General features: G+C 53.5%; 1 protein-coding gene across 1 annotated transcript; it reads right to left on the bottom strand.

Annotated features, from left to right (window-relative positions):
- Positions 1-462: 462 nt before the first annotated feature.
- SYT12 (synaptotagmin 12) lies at positions 463-14,688 on the bottom strand. Its single transcript, XM_068978716.1, has 7 exons — positions 14,655-14,688; positions 9,852-10,045; positions 7,777-8,169; positions 4,463-4,678; positions 3,178-3,298; positions 1,952-2,085; positions 463-636 (listed from the first exon to the last, which is right to left on the bottom strand). Exons 1-7 carry the CDS (start codon positions 14,686-14,688, stop codon positions 463-465), a joined length of 1,266 nt encoding a protein of 421 aa, XP_068834817.1.
- Positions 14,689-15,971: the final 1,283 nt, after the last annotated feature.

Below are 15,971 nucleotides of genomic sequence, written 5' to 3' on the forward strand. Positions count from 1 at the left end.
AGATCACCAGGGCAGGGGGATCTCGACCTCCTAGGGGCTGGCCTTGTTCACGTCACCCCAGTCTGTGCCTTGCACAGCACCTGGCCCGTGAGACTCACAGGGTCCCTGTCCATGGCTTCCCAGCAGGGGTGGGGTGGGGGAGCTCTGAGAGGCCAAGGCTCCCCCAGGCTGAGGGACAGATCTGCTGGGGATCTGAAAATGGGGGCACAGGGGGCCGATGCCTGGCTGCGCTCCTCTGGTCCCGGCGCAGACACAGCTGGTCCTCAGTGGGAGACAGCCCTGGGTCCCCTGACATCCAGTCAGGCCTGTTCCTCCACCACAGCCTTCACAGAGGGATCATGATGGCTCACGGGGACTCCACCAGGGACCCCGGCGTTCACGGTTCCGGCCGGATGACAGAGAAGGGTGTCAGAGCTCGGCTTGTGCCTGGCTCCGGTGCCCGCCCCGGCCCTGCCCTAGCTGTTAGTTTCGCCGGACGGGGTGCCACATGGACACGGGCCTGCGCAGCGTGGCCAGCATCTGGTTCCAGTGGGTGGTGCCCATGCCACTGGCCGACGGCCCTATGATGACGTGGCCCACGTTGTCCCCACGGCTGTCACTGCTGCTCTCAGCCACCGTCACGCGGAGAGACAGGTCCTGGGGAGGAAGTGACATGGGTGCTGGGGACCAGGGACGATGCCAGAGGTCCCCCATGGCCCCCAGACCCCAGCCGGGTGCCAGGCATGGCCCCCTGAGTCTTCATCTCTGACCTGTCTGACCCCACAGCCCTGCCTCAATGCTTCCTTGCTGGGTGACCTTGGACGATGACTCGGGCTCTTTCTATCTCAGTTTCCCCATCTCTAAAATGGTGGTAATCATAGTTCCTATCTGTTCCAGGAACAAAATGAGGTAAAAAGCGTAGAGTCAGAGCATTATGGATGTCTGATGTTGTGCCTGAGATAATATGTTGGACTCATAATTTAGGAAGGGAGGAAAGAAGTTGCTTGAGATCAAAGTAGTAAAGCTGAGACTGGAACCCAGCCTGACTTCTCTCCTTCCTCTCCCCCACCCCTCAGCACCCCCTCACCCCGCTTCGTCCCAAGAGTCAGCCCGCCCTAAGAGGCGGTGAAGCAGGAGAAGTGGCAGGATGACCACCTAGGGGAAGCGAGGGGCAGAGGGGTGGCCTTCCCCATGAGAGTGGCAGCGGAGGACCAGCCAGGGACGCTGAGATGTCTGCCTGGATTCGAAACACCCAGAGTGAGGCAGAGTTCTGGGTTTTCAAATTCAGACAGGGTGTCCCAAGAGGGGAGACCAAGGGATCTCTGTAGAGCCCCAGGGCCAAGGGGCAGGTTTGGGCTTAAGACACAAAAAGGACGGATGGAAGGAAAGAGTAAGGGAAGGTGATGAGCTCCCCATCCTCTGAGGCAGGCAAGCCAGCTTACCAGCATGGCCCAGGCCACATCCTCTGCAGTCCTCCCACCCTTGGTCTGTGATATTTGTGCTGGGAAGGGGGTCTCCCTGGAGCATATTGCCTTCTGAAGGCCAAGGGCCTCTGGGGAGGTCAGCCAGGCCTCTGAAGGCAGAACTTCAGGAGAATGGGGGCCTGACCTCCGGGACTTGGCCCAGCCCCGGCTCATCCCTAGGGCTGTGCAGTTCCCTCCCCTGGGAACCGTCTTCCCCCAGATCTCAGCTTAGCCATCCCCACCTGCCCGCCGAGCCTGACTGCCGAGGTCTGGGTGTTCCTCGTGGGCTGGCACTGTCCGGGGACTTCCCTGCTTGTCCGCTGTGAGCTTCCAGGAAGCAGTGCCTATATCCCTAGCACCCACCAGAGGGCAGGTACCTAGCGGGTGCTCAGTACATGCTGCTCGACTAGAAAGGGGATGGCTTAGGGCCAACGATCACCACCTGAAGGAGCCCCGAGGATCAGGCTGGAGGGAGTGGAGGGCCCCTCCCCTGCGCTATCCCCCCTCACCTGGAGCACAATGGCCGGCACAGAGAAGATCATGGCTTCATTGAACACTGGGTTAGGGTCATCCCTCTTCACAGCTGTCTTCTTTTTGCTCATCTTCCTCCCATCCTGCAGCAGGTACACCTTGACAAAGGGATCTGTGGGTGGGGAGGAGGGTGGGGTGAGGACCAGTGCCACGCTCACTTGGCACAGACCTGCCCAGTCACAGCAGCGCACTGGTTCCAAACTCCCCAAACATTCACCATTTTTTTTAACACAGCTCTTTGGCTGTGCCAGATCTTAGTTGCAGCAGGCACGATCTTCAATTTTCTTTGTGGCCTGTGAACTCTTAGCTGCGACATGTAGGATCTAGTTCCCTGACCGGGGATCGAACCTAGACCACCTGGATTGGGAATGCAGAATGGTAGCCGCTGGACCACCAGGGAAGTCCCCCCAAGCCTTCACTATCACCATTCTCTCCTGAAGTTCTGCCATGAGTCCTTTCTTTCGTTCCTATTTTACAGATGAGAAAACTGAGGCTCACGCGCATGTCAAGAGAAGAGCTGGGCTTTGGACTCTGGCAGCCTGCCTCCCAGCCCATGTGCATGCTCCCCTCACATGATGCTGGGGGAGCTCCGCAGAGCCATCATTTTTCACTCTATAAATGGCCCAAGCGCAAACGTCAGCTCTGACTCACCCGGCGCCCGTTCAGTGGAGCCTGACTCAAGGACATGCGGCTCTGGAATAAGGAGTCGCTGTCTGCTTGTCACTTACCACCCACTGGGTGTCCTTGCTACACCTGCCGGGACCCAGGCCCCCAGGTTCCCAGTCAGGCTCCTGCAGCCCCCAGTCCAGCTGCCCGGGGCTGAGGCTCACGCAGACCTGAGACATCAGGCCCCGCCTGATACCCACACCGACTCGGTGGCCCTGGTCTCCGTTCGGGATCTGGGATGCAGTCCAGCCTCTGGGATTGCCCACTGTGGTTTCACAACCAGTGCCCCAGCCTCCTGCTCTCAGAGTCGCATCCCTCCCCCAGGGGCTCCCTGTCCCCCTCCATGGGTCCCATGTTTCCCCAGCTAGATTAATCTTCCCACCATGCAGAGCTCCTGAGCCCAGGCTAGGCCGGGGGTGGCGAGCCTGGCGCTGGGCCCTACACCTGCTGATGCCTCCAGGTGCCCTGGGCTTCGCAGCTAGGGCGCAGCTCCCACCTGCCACACAGAGGAGAAGCCAGGCAGCCAGCGGGGCCTTACCCGCTGTGGTCTTGTCGTTGGTCCAGATGAGATTCTTGGCTTTCACCACCACCACGGTCAGGCGCTCGGCCGTCGGGAGGTAGCTGAGGGACAGTAGGATCTCGCCCACGGCGTCGGCAGCCTGGAGGACGCGTGCGTGGCTCAGAGGGCTTCCGCCCTTCCTTCTCCATTGAGAAGGTGCTGCTCTTGGGGCTCCTTACCCCAGGGCACCAAGCTGGTGGGATTGAGAGAGGGACCCCTCCCCTACTCCATGGCACCCTCCCCACCTCCCACGGGGTGTGGTCCTGCCTTGGAAGGAGGACCAGAGGTTGCCTGTCAAATGTAGCAACAAATGCATTCCCTCAATCCAGACCGAAGAAAACATTCTGTGGTAGTAGCGCTTAGAGGGTCTCAGTGGACTGAAATGAGCAGATCCTTCGCTTCATATCGGCTCAGATGGTAAAGAATCTGCCTGCAATGCAGGAGGCCTGGGTTCGATCCGCGGGTCAGGAAGACCCCCCTGGAGAAGGGAGTTGCAACCCACACCAGTATTCTTGTCTGGAGACTTTCATGGACAGAGGAGCCTGGCGGGCTACAGTTGATAGGGTCGCAAAGACTGAGTGATGAACACTATCACATTCGCTTGCTTGAATAACAGTGATGCTCCCCAAGCACTGCTACACTTAGGAGGTTGAACTTCAGCTTGGCCTCCGTCTGAAATAACTCACTCGAGGGCCAGAGAAGTACTTCCCTAACATAACCTCTACAGGAGTAGAGCTTCTTAAGGTTTGCTGGTAGGAGCAGCAGAAGAGCTGTAAGCAGCAGTCAGGGAGCCATTCATTTGCACACAGTAACCTGAGTTTCTTTGAACGTGGCTCTCTTTCTCTAATCTCCTAAAAGTGAAAGAGAAAGTCTCTCAGTCGTGTCCGACTCTTTCTGACCCCATGGACTATATAGTCCATGGAATTCTCTCGGCCAGAATACTGGAGTGGGTAGCCTTTCCCTTCTCCAGGGGATCTTCCCAACCCAGGGATTGAATCCAGGTCTCCTGCATTGCAGGAGGATTCTTTACCAGCTGAGCCACAAGGGAAGCCCAAGAATACTGGAGTGGGTAACCTATCCCTTCTCCAGCGGATCTTCCTGACCCAGGAATTGAACTGGGGTCTCCTGCATTGCAGGCGGATTCTTTACCAACTGACCTTATCTAAAGATGTTGGCACTAAGGCTGTTTTGAGGACAGTGTATTCCCTCATCTAAAGTATACACCAGTGATGCCAACCTGGCACGTGCAGGTGGGCAGACTGACCTTGTTCTGGTCCTGCAGGTAGAGCCAGCCGCTGAAGGGCTGTAGCGGGAGGTCAAGGACAGACAGCTTCAGCTCCACCACCCCCGTGCTCACATTCCGCTCATCTTCATCGATGCCAAACACTGAAAACCGCAGGCTCTTCTCCTCCAGGGCTGCGGGGTCCAGCGGGATGGAGAATTTCTCATCGAAGAAGATGGAGTAGGCATTCCTCTGGATCTGCAGAGAGGAAGGGCAGTGGAAGGAGGTCTGACGCTGGGGAGGAGCCGGCAGAAGATGCCGGCGAGGCCATGGTAGGGAGAGAGCACTGAACGGGGGAGTCTGGAGACCTGGGCTACCATCAGGCTCTGTTGACCCCACACCTCAATGTCTATCCTTTCTTTGGTGGCTCAGCCCTGATGATATAAAAGCCCCCTGTCCTCTTCTCAGAGGTGGGCATCTAATGGGCTGGCATTCAAAGCTTGACAAGCTGACCTCAACTAATTCCCATCTTCAGTGTCCATGGCTCCACAGAACCCTTGCCATATGCCAGCTGAGATGGCCATCTTTTTGGCACACGTTCAAGTCCAGCCCTGGGGCCAGGCATACAGTGAGGAGGGATAACTGCCTGTGAAGCTGAGAGCCTTAGATGTCCAGCCCCCGTGGGGCCTGGCCCAGGACGGTCTGAGTGTCATGGGGCAGATGGATGGATGGAATGATGAGGCCAGGCTGGGAAGACTCTGTTTCTAAGCCTAGTCCTGCCTGGTGGGCGCCACTGGCCTCCTCCCAGGAAGCCGTGGGCAGTCACCCAGGCAGGTGCATGCGCGGGCCCTGCTCCCCCCTCCGTGGGGGGCTGCCTTAGTCACTGCCTGGCGATATTTTAAGAGAGGAGCTGTCATCCCTGGTACCTCGCCTGAAGCCGGGGAACTGCCCCCCTACTCACTGGGACTGGCTGGGCTGGGGTGCTAAGGCGCCTGCATTTCTGGGAATAAACCTGTCGGCACCTCCAAGTGTCACGAGCCACATGCTCCGGTCACGCTCTGGGCTGAGGATTGGCTCTTACACCGCCCTGGGGGCTACATCCCCGACCCGGTCACTCGCTCCAGCATCAAGGGCTTCTCCCCCATCAGACAAAGCCCACCTCCTGATCCTGACCCTGGCGTTCAGGCTCTCCATGACCTTCAGCCCTAAATTCCTTCCTCTGGCCAAACCAGCCTCTTGATTGTCCCCTGCCCATAAGAGTGCAGGCTCCCTGGTAATCCGCGTGCTCTATGAGCATGTAGATGGAGAGCTCTGGGGTTGAGTTCTGGATCTCCGGCTCACTTGCTGGGGTTCTCGTGGGCAAAGGACTTCTAGAGCCTCAGTTTCCTCATCTGTAAGATGCCCTCAGTCCACCCCCATCCTTGGGGCTAATGAGAGGGAAGCAGATGGGCCGGGCGCTGTGAACCAGGTTCTCAGCACACATCAGGCTGTGGTGGCAGCTGTCAACCTGTCCCCTCAAGGGACGGACCCAGAACCACCCAGGGTCCTCCAAGCAGCTGAGGCCGCAGGCAGCATGGCTCTGGGCTCGAGAGAAATGCTTCACGGTCCTGACAGACAATCCATGGAGAGCTGACCAAGGAGTAGGCTAAGGACTTTTTATATATATATATATATATACATACACATACATACATACATATGTGAGAAGGAAATGGCAACCCACTCCAGTATTCTTGCTTGGAAAATCCCATGGACAGAGGAGCCTGGCAGGCTACCATCCATAGGGTCGCAAAGAGTCAGACATGATTGGAGTGACTTAGCATGCAGCATATATATACATATTATATATTATATATATACTTATAAATATATATGTATATGTACATAGGATTTCTCTGGTAGCTCAGCTGACAAAGAATCCGCCTGCAATGCAGGAGACCTGGGCTTGATCCCTGGGTTGGGAAAGTCCCCTGGAGGAGGGCATGGCAACCCACTCCAGTATTGTTGCCTGGAGAATCCCCTGGAGCCTGGCAGGCTATAGTCCATGGGGTCGCAAAGAGTCGGACATGACTAAGCACCGAATATATTTGGCTGTGCTAGGTCTTAGTTGCAGCGTGTGGGATCTAGTTCCCTGCTGTCAAACCCAGGCCCCCTGCTTTGGGAGCACAATCTTAGCTGCTGGACCACCAGGGAAGCCCCAGGACTTTGTAGATATTAATGCATTCCTTCCTCAAGCATGATGATGCCCATCTGACAGATGGGGAAACTGAGTCACAGAGTGTTGCAGTGACTCACTCCAGGTCACACTTCAAGGAAGCATAGAAGCAGGATTTGTACCCAGGCAGTCAGGCTCCAGGGTGCTGCTCCTAATCATCCCCTGGACTGCCTCTTTGAAGCTGGCCTCCCCACCTCAGCGCTACGTTGGTTCTAGACCCTCCTGGAGTGAGGGGGCAGGGTGGGACAGGAGGGGAACGACAGTCTTCACTGCTCAGGAGCAGCCTGTTTTCAGCATGGGAAGCAGGACTGGCCCCTGGGCCCTGGACCTCAGACTCCTCCTGCTGCGGTCAGAGGCCGTACTGGGCTGACCTTGTCTGCTGGTGCCTGGCAGTATGGCATCTCGTGTAGATCTGGCTCTCTCTTGGCAAGGCAGGGGTGCCATCTGGAGTGGAAGCCTGGAGCAGGTTGCTGGGTCCCTCTTTGTGCCCTTTCCAGCTTATTCAGCACCTTCCCTCCTTTTAGCCCCAGGAGCTGACCTCCAAGGGCTACATCAACAGGCTCCCTTGGGGTTGGCCGGGAGGGGTCACTGGAGGGAAAACAGAAGCTGGAGGGAGGTCAGGGTGCTTATTCCCTGAGTCCTTCTCGGCAGGATGGCTATGAGTTGACCACGCCCCTTAACCAAAGGACATAGTGCTTATCCAGATGGCCCTCGGCACACAGTGGTCTCTGGGTAACTTCCCCTGCCCCCATCCCCTTGGACCAGGGTACCACACCATCTCTGAGGTGGCCCTACATACCACCACAGCTTTATAACAGTCCTGTTATCAGACTCTCCCCAAACGAGCCAACATGAACCTGCCATCCCTTCCCTGCCAGGACCTGAAGTTGACACAATTGACAGATAGACAATTACACTGGATTCGTGTGGTAGGTTTGCTGGAGGCCCCAGACTCTCCGGTCTGTCCTCCCTATAGCCAGCACCTTCCACCCTGGGATCAGCATCCAAACTGTCTAGCGCCCTGCTCAGATCCTGCCTGGCCCAGCAGCCCTGCCTGCCTCAGCAGCCCCGCCTGCCTCCTGCGAGTCGGGGCGCACCCCCGCCCCGCCCCGCTTTGCCCCGCCCCCAAGCCTCCACTCACCCGGGAAATGCCCACGATCTGTTCGTCCGGCAGCAGGCTGACACGCATGAAACAAGACTCGAAGCTGGCTTCCTCCCGCTCCAGGAGGTCCTTGCCCTGCAGCACAGCCACGTGGAGGGTGTGGGAGGCGGCGTCGTAGTCCATGCTCACCTCCACCTGGCCCAGCGTGAAGTCCTGCCCGAAATTGTTGCTCACGGAGGAGACGGAGTTCAGGGAGTCGGCCGACTGGGATTTCCGGAGGGTGCCGTAGGGGGCCAGGTCCAGCTCCCGGCCCATCAGCTCCAGGGGCCCCAGCTCGCTGATGCTTTCAAAGGTGTCCTCGATGCTGAGGCTGCCTTTGCGGCTGGGGGGCCCCCTAGTGCTGGCGCGCTGCGCATTCCAGGCCGGCACTCTCTAGGGCGAGAAGCAGCATGGGAGCATCGGAGGGCAATAGGCTTGGTCTTGAAGACATGCGGTTAGTCCCGTTCATGCAAGACACCTCCTAGCTCCCCTTTTGCAAAAACGGGGCATGCCTTAGAAACATCTTTCTTTAATATTATTTCATGTTACTTAGTTTTTTCTCTCTATCCAAGATACAAGAGAGCCTTTCCTCAAAATGTTTATTTATATGAGCTGAATTTCATTAATAAAGATGTTCACTGAGATAATGTGTATGAAAAGGAAAAATAATTAGCAATCTAAGTGTCCAGCAGAAGGGGAACGGGTAAGAAAACCAGGCTACAGATACTCAACAGACAATGGAGCAGCCTCAAAGGAAGCTTACAAAAAGTCTACCACACGAGAAAGCTTTCATGTTGGATAACACTCACTCTAATAGGCAAATTTTTCTTTTCTCTAAATTGATCTTGGGATGTGAGAAAGCAAAAGCTTGTACAGTAAGCATCTCCCTTGTTGGTAGTCTTCGTTACCGTATTTTTAATGGCTCCATTAATTTGCTGTTAAGTGGATAGCCATAGTTTATGTTACTATTCCCCTACTGTCGGTCCTTTATCTTGTGTTTCACGGACATAAACCATGAAGCGCTGAATAGCTTTCTTAAAATCTCGACTTAAAGGACACAGTCCTTTTGACAGCTTTTGACACATGGTTCCAAAACGCTCTTTGAAAAAGTTGTGCCAATTTACAGTCCTCCCAACAGAGTAAAAGAACATTCCTTCCAAAACCTCAAATGAGTGAAGCATGAGGGGCTCTTGTCTGGTAACAGGTTCTGGCTGTGCTTTCTGGAACTCTCCATGATGTTAGCAAAATCCTCTGCCAAGTGTCAAGTGATGAAATGTTTAGCAATATATAGAGAGCCCTAAAAATGTTTACACTCCCTGATACAGTAATTTCACATCTGGGCATCCTTTCAAAGTACGTAATCCCACACAAAGACAAAGTTTTACATGTAAACCACTTACTGTATTCTTTACGGTGGCATTTAGTAAATCATGGCACATACATAAAAAAGGATCTTATGCAGTCATTAAAATGATGTTTATGATCAACAATATGAGAAAGTGCTTCAACTTTAAGTGAGATGAAAAGAGTAGGGTGTTAAATTCTATGGAGAAATGACATCCATTGTATAAAAACTGCATGGGAAAAAGATTGGGGTGGGATCTGGATTTAAAATATTGGAAAATAATTCACAGTAGCTTGCCTCTGGCTTGCGGCTTTTGGGGAGGTTTTCCTTGCTTTTATTTTCCTGTATTTTTCACAGGATGGTGGGGAGGGTTTGTTCGTTGGGGTTTTTTTGCTTTGCTTTTAAAATTTGGCCATACTGCATCACTTGCGGGATCCCAGATTACCCAGTTTATGCAGGCTCTGGGAGTGAAAGCGCAAACTCCTAACCTCTGGCCTCCAACACCTCCTAACACCCCAGGGGTGTGTTAAAATGGAAAGCATTCATTCATTCACCAAGTATTCATTGATTACCTAGCTGGGCTCTGCTGGAGATGTGGAGGAGGACAAAGGACCCTGTTCACAGGAGGAAATTAACCGGGAGCGAGTTGGGGAGCGCGTGAGGTCAGTCTTGAGAGTGGATGGTGGAGGCGGGGGGCGGGGGTGTGCACCCACGAGCACAGAAGCCTCACCTTCTGCCTGGCCTCCGCGTAGGTCTCGCCGTACTTCTGCTGAAGGTATCTGTAGTCATAGTTTGGGAACGGGGAGGGGCTGGGGAAGCTCCCCGACGTCCAGAGCTTCCACAGGCTCACAGCAGCAATTCCCAGCAGAGCCAGTGCCCCAGCGGCGTAGACACCCACCTCCCAGTCAGGGGGGCTCTTGATGACTGAAGGCAAGGGCAGAGTAGTCTCTCATTAATGGGCCTTGGGGCCTCTCAATCATTATACATCCCCACCCAGGGAGTCCCCAGTTCAGCACCGACTTGCTTATTCATTGAATACGTATATATATGTGTATATTCTAGTCTTTATTGAATTTGTTATGATGTTACTTCTGGTTTATGGTTTGGTTTTTTGCCTTTGAGGCATGTAGGATCTTCGCTCCCCAGCCAGGGATTGAACCTGAACCCCTGCAGGTGAAGTCTTAACCACCAGAGGAGTCCCTGAATAAATATTTATTGAGTGTCTGTCATGTCAGGTTTTGTGCTGGGGGTCCAGTGTTGAACAAGATATACACTCTCTAATTTCTGCTTTTGGCCGCTTTCCACAAAAACACATTTCTAGCAGGAGCGACACTTGGTTAGAGCAGGTGAAGAGCGGCGAATAATAGTTAAATATTCCTTAGGCTTTACATGGTTAGGGTTGTTCTTGCCTCTCTGAGTTCTCTCAGCCTTCAGAGGACTGCTGCTTCTGGATAATCAAAGCAGACTTTTGGGATCTGGTGGGAAGTGGAAGGGGGCTTGGGGGAGAAAAAGAAATGATCCCCCTTTATGCTTCAACCTTCATCAAGAAGAACCCGATGTCCATCAGTCGATGAATGGAAAAATAAAATGTAGTACCTTCTTACAGTGGAATATTATTCATCGATAAAAAGGAATGAAGTACTGATACATGCTACAACATGGATAAACCTTGAAAACATCATGCTGAGTGAAGGGAGCTAGTCCCAAAAGACCGTATGTTGTATGATTCTACTTCTATGAAATGTCCACAATAGGGAAATCTCTACAGACAGAAAGTAAATTAGTGTCAGGGCCTGGTGGGGGGAGCGGAGGGGGGTGTGGAGTATGGAGATTCTTTTCGGGGTGATGAATAGATTCTAAAAATTGATTGTGCTCATGCTTGAGCAATAGACTAACTACAGCCCACTGAACGGTACCTTTTAAGTGAGTGAATGTATGGCATGTGAGTTTTAGGTCCATAAAACTATTACTGGAAAACAAACAACATACAAATAAAAACACTCCAGCCAGAAGTGAGAGGTGGCTGTAGGCTGTGCAGGGCTTGGGGACAAATCTAGGTGCTCAGATGCTTTTTGGCACTGGTGAGTCAATAATTTTACTTATCTGAGCCTCACTGTGCCCAAATGGTAACTAACCACCCCCTCAGCTGTGCTGGGTAGGTCCTCACGTAGCACAGTGCTTGGCCCATGGCAGAACCATGAATGTTACATCACTCTACTGGGAAACCTGGTTCTTCAATCCCCCAGAGAAGTCAACGAGAGAGTAAGGTTCATTTTGCAAAAGATTGAACTGTTGGCAAATACAATCCTCTAAAGCATTCTCAGTGTTGCCTCTACACTGGATTCAACTGGGGACACCCAGGCACACAAGAACTTGCCCAAGGTCACAGAACCAGGAAGGGGTGATGCTGGGACTCCAATTCTGGCAGCCAGACTCCAGAGCAAGCAGGGGTAACCATTGCCCCACCTGCCTCTGCCTGCACAGGTCCCCAGCAGCAGGGTGGAGAGATGTAAGGAGGGTGTTTCAGGACTGGAGGTTTCTCATCACACAGCCGTTGAGCACCTACTATGTGCGAGCACCCCCTGGAGCCCCAGTATCAGTCCCTTAAGTGGGTCACAGTCCCCAGGGGTGGGCAAATCAATACAGGACAGTGATGGGTGCCATGATGAGAACAGCCTGGGGGGTTTCGCAAAGAGGGACGCCTAAGCTGGGACACGCAAGGGCAGCAAGGAACGTGCGGCCAAGGGACTTCCCTGGTGCTCCAGTGGCTAAGCCTCTCCGCTGTCAATGCAGGGCACTGGGGTTCGATCCCTGGTTGGGGAGGAGGCCCGTGTGCAAAGCTCAGAGAGTTCAGAGCACCCGGTTAACAGTGAGGGAAGGGGGCATTTGGGGCGGAGTCATGCAGCTCTGGGAGACCCCAGCCCACCCCCGCTGTGCTGAGCCCAGCCAGCTCCACCAGAATATACAACACTCGCTCCAGAGAAAGGCAGGGCCCAGGCTTCAGCCCTGCCATTTACCCAGCTCTCAGCACCCTACAAGGTCCCTTCCTCCACTTTGGGGATCTTCCCAACCCAGGGACTGAACTCAGATCTCCTGTACTGTGGGCCGATTCTTTACCATCTGAGCCACCTGGGAAGTCTCTAGAGGGGAACTGAGGCTAACAGAAGCTAAAGAACACATCTGTTAATATTTCTGGGCTCAAGGCCACCACGGTAAGAAATGGAGAGTCTGGTGTAGGTGCCTTGGCTCCTGGAGGCCACCTCGCCTCCCTGGCTCCTGACTCCTCATCCAGAAAGAGGGCACGACACCAAAATCACTCACCATCCAGTGCATCCAGTGGTCCCACCCGGGGGCGGGGGCACGGTTATTCTAAGGGAAAAATCTCAACAAGTTTCCTGTCTGCAGTGAGTCAGCGAGTCTGTATTTATAACAGCAGAAATCTGAAAACAGCCCCAAGGTCTGACCGAGGGAGCCAGTGGGGGCCGGTGGCGCTGTCTCAGGAGGGACCGTTACTGGGCTTTGAGAATGACAATTGCAGTCATTGGGACATCGCCGTGGCAATGCAGAGAACTGTCTCAGGTATTGATAAGAGAAGAAAAAAAAAATCAATCCCCAACACGGTATAACCACATGATTTTGATGTAAAAATCACACAGCGTGTAGGCAAGGGCTGGGCGGACCAGAGAGAGGAGAGAAGAGGCAGAAGAAACACGGATGGAGAGACAGCGAGCAAGCCTGTGTGCTCCTGACTTCTGCTGCGAGAATGCAGTTTGTGGGATAAATAAAACCACAACAAGGAGCTACAGAGGGCCCAGAGCGGGCCAGGCTCTCAGGAAGTCCAGTGAATGGGGATTGGGAAGGGGCCGGACCTGGTTACTGGAGAGTGAAGTGTGTGTGTGTTGGGGGGGGCGGGTCTCCCACCCAGACGCACAGGCAGCCCAGGAGGCTCACTGGGGCCTGGGTGCTGGCAGGGGGCCGACACAGTCCACGTAGGCAGTGGACTCGGCAAGGGGGCTAAGCATCACCAGGCCCCCCTGAGAGTGAGGATCCCAGGGGCTGAGGGCCTGAAGCCAGCACCCTGGTTGGCACAAAAGGGGGGCAGGACAGACAAATCCCTAGGAAGCTGACGTGAAACGATGACAGTTAATGCTCATTTATTTACTCATTTTATCGCATACCAGCCTCAGGACCATATGGGAAGAATTCCCCTGGGGAAGTGAGGTCTGAGCTGAGACCAGGAATGACAAGAAGCAGCCTTAGGAATAATTGTTCCCTCACTTTGCCAGGCTCCGCTCCAAACACTTCCTGTATATTAACCCACTGAGTCCAACCTTGAGAGGATGGTTCTATTATTATCCCTATTTTACAGACGGGGAAGCTGAGAGATAGATAACCTGACTTCAGCTCTGTGCTCGTAATCTCACACGGGTCTTGAGGACTTAGCCAGGCAGAGGCAGCGAGCACTCCAGGTGAAGGGCACAGCATGTGTAAAGGCCTGGAGGTGGGGCGAGAGCCGTGTTTGCACAGTTGCGCACTTCACACGTTAGCTCACAGAGGCTGGCAGCATCACCCCCAGTTTACAGATGAGTAAGTAGAGGCTCAGAGAGGTTTCATCACTCACCAAAGGCCACGCCAGGGCCTGAGGCAAGGCCTATGAGCCTGCAGGTGGAAAGTGAAAATTCCTGGCTGGGAGTTGGGAGAGGTGTCTGTCCTTCAGATCTGCCCTGGGCTGGCTGGGGGCTGAGCTAGAGGAGGAGGTGGAGGGATGGGGAGCCGTGGCCTGGGAGACCTGGGCCCTTGTCCTGGGTCTGTTACTCAGTCACTGTCCCTTTCCTGAGCCTCCCTTCTCCCATCTATAAATGGGCAGGGGAACAGAAGGAGAAAACATGGCGAGTGCATTTCAGCTGTGACACCATCCGCCATCAGCCTGAGTGTGTCTGGTGTCCTGAGGCTGGTCCCAAGGGAGCTGCCTTTGCTAGACTGGACGACCACTGAGTTCAGTATCCTGTGCATTTGATATCAACCTTCCTGGTTTTCCTTGCATGTGGCTCCAGGAACGGCCCTAGGGCAGTGGATTCCAAATGGCAGGCTCAACCTTAGGGAGCAGCAGGACAGGGGCCTCCTGGGGGATCCCCTCAAGTCCTTCCACAGGAAGGCAAGCAACTGGAACAGACAGAAGAGACTCAGACTGGTCCCAATCCAGTGTGAAAGCGATAGTGTCAGCTGCTCTGTCGTGTCCAACTCTTTGCAACCCCATCGACTGTAGCCTGTTAGGCCCCTCCATGCAAGAATACTGGAGTGGGTGGCCCTTTCCCTTCTCCAGGGCATCTTCCCAACTCAGGGATCGAACCCAGGTATCCCACATGGCAGGCAGATTCTTTACCATCTGAGCCACCAGGGCTGTGTGACCTTGGGCAACTCTCTGACTATCCTTATCAGTAGAAAGGGGCTGTTACTGGAGTCCCAATGACACCCCTACCCTGGGCCTGGCGGGAAGGTCCTGTGAGATGGCTCACTGGCCGCGGGGACTCACCGCTCAAGTGATATTCTGCCACGTCCACGGCCATGCCGCCTGCCGCTGGGGGTGAGACTGGAAGGGAGAAGAGAGTCAGTGGAGGGGGTTTCAGAGGGTCACCACCCCCGCCACGCCGCACATGTCCAGCATCCAGTGCTCACACTCAGGTGGAGGGGCCCCGGGCAAATGTAGTGGATTTTTATTTATTTTAAACTTTTTATTTTGTATTGGGGTATAGCTGATGAGCAAGCAATGTTGTGATAGGTTCAGGTGAACAATGAGGGGACTCAGCCATCCATATACATGGATCCATTCTCCCCCAAACCTCTGTCCTATCCAGGCTGCCACATCACACTGAGCAGAGTTCCATGTGCTATACAGTAAGACCTTGTTTGTTATCCATTTAAAATACAGCAGTGAGTACATGCCCATCCCAAACTCCCTAACTATCCCTTCCCCCATCCTTCCACACCCTGGCAACAATAATCTCCTTCTCAAAGTCTGTGAGTCTATTTCTCTTTTGTAAGTAAGTTCATTTATATCATTTAAAAGTAGCAGCTTTTAAAAATAGCATTTTATTTATTTTTGGCCAGTCCCTGTGGCTTTTCAGATCTTAGTTTCCAGACCAGGGATGGAACCTGGGCCCTCCTCAGTGAAAATGTGGAGTCCTAACCACTGGACTGCCAAGGATGTCTCTAAAAAATAATATAGAAAATGTCCCTTTAAAAAAAAAAAAGTAGTGTTTAAAGCACTTTTCAAGCACTCTGCAACCTCATTTCAGAGTTCTTATTGTTCAGTCGCTAAGTTGTGTCCGACTCTGCGATCCCATGGACTGCAGCACGCCAGGCTTCCCTGTCCCTCACTATCTCCTGGAGTTTGCCCAAGTTCATGTCCATTGCATCGGTGATGCTCTCCAACCATCTCATCTTCTGCCACCCTCTTCTCCATTTCAGGGCTGCCAGACGCAAAAATGCAAGATGCCCAGGGACACGTGAATTTCTGATTCATTGTTGGTAAAAGTATGTCTAAATATTGCATGGGACATGTTTATACTAAAAAAAATATTCACTGTTTATCTGAAACTCAAAAGTCACCGGCATCCCATATTTGTATTTGCTAAATCTGGCAACCATATTTTATTTCCATCCTACCAACAACAGGCTGACCATCAGCGACTTGGTTACTCATTAGCGGCTCCCTCAGGTGTTCCCCAGGACTGAGTTCAAATGCTTTTGTTTAAATTGAACCGGAAATGCTACATTTCTGCAATATTCTGTTCTCAGTCCTTTCTATGCTTGGGACAGTTTCCTTCTCATCCTCCACTCCCAAGTTTTA

Source organism: Capricornis sumatraensis, chromosome 8 (assembly GCF_032405125.1).
Source record: "Capricornis sumatraensis isolate serow.1 chromosome 8, serow.2, whole genome shotgun sequence".
Taxonomy (NCBI): Eukaryota; Metazoa; Chordata; class Mammalia; order Artiodactyla; family Bovidae; genus Capricornis; species Capricornis sumatraensis.

Bases quoted from the DNA above. Each gene is read 5' to 3' on its own strand.
- SYT12 (XM_068978716.1), bottom strand. From the start codon at position 14,688: ATGGCCGTGGACGTGGCAGAATATCACTTGAGCG. The intron at 4,679-7,776 runs GTGAGTGGAGGC...TCCTCTCTGCAG, and splicing joins AGATCGTGGGCATTTCCCGG to ATCCAGAGGAATGCCTACTC. The intron at 2,086-3,177 runs GTAAGGCCCCGC...CCCCACCCACAG, and splicing joins CAACGACAAGACCACAGCGG to ATCCCTTTGTCAAGGTGTAC.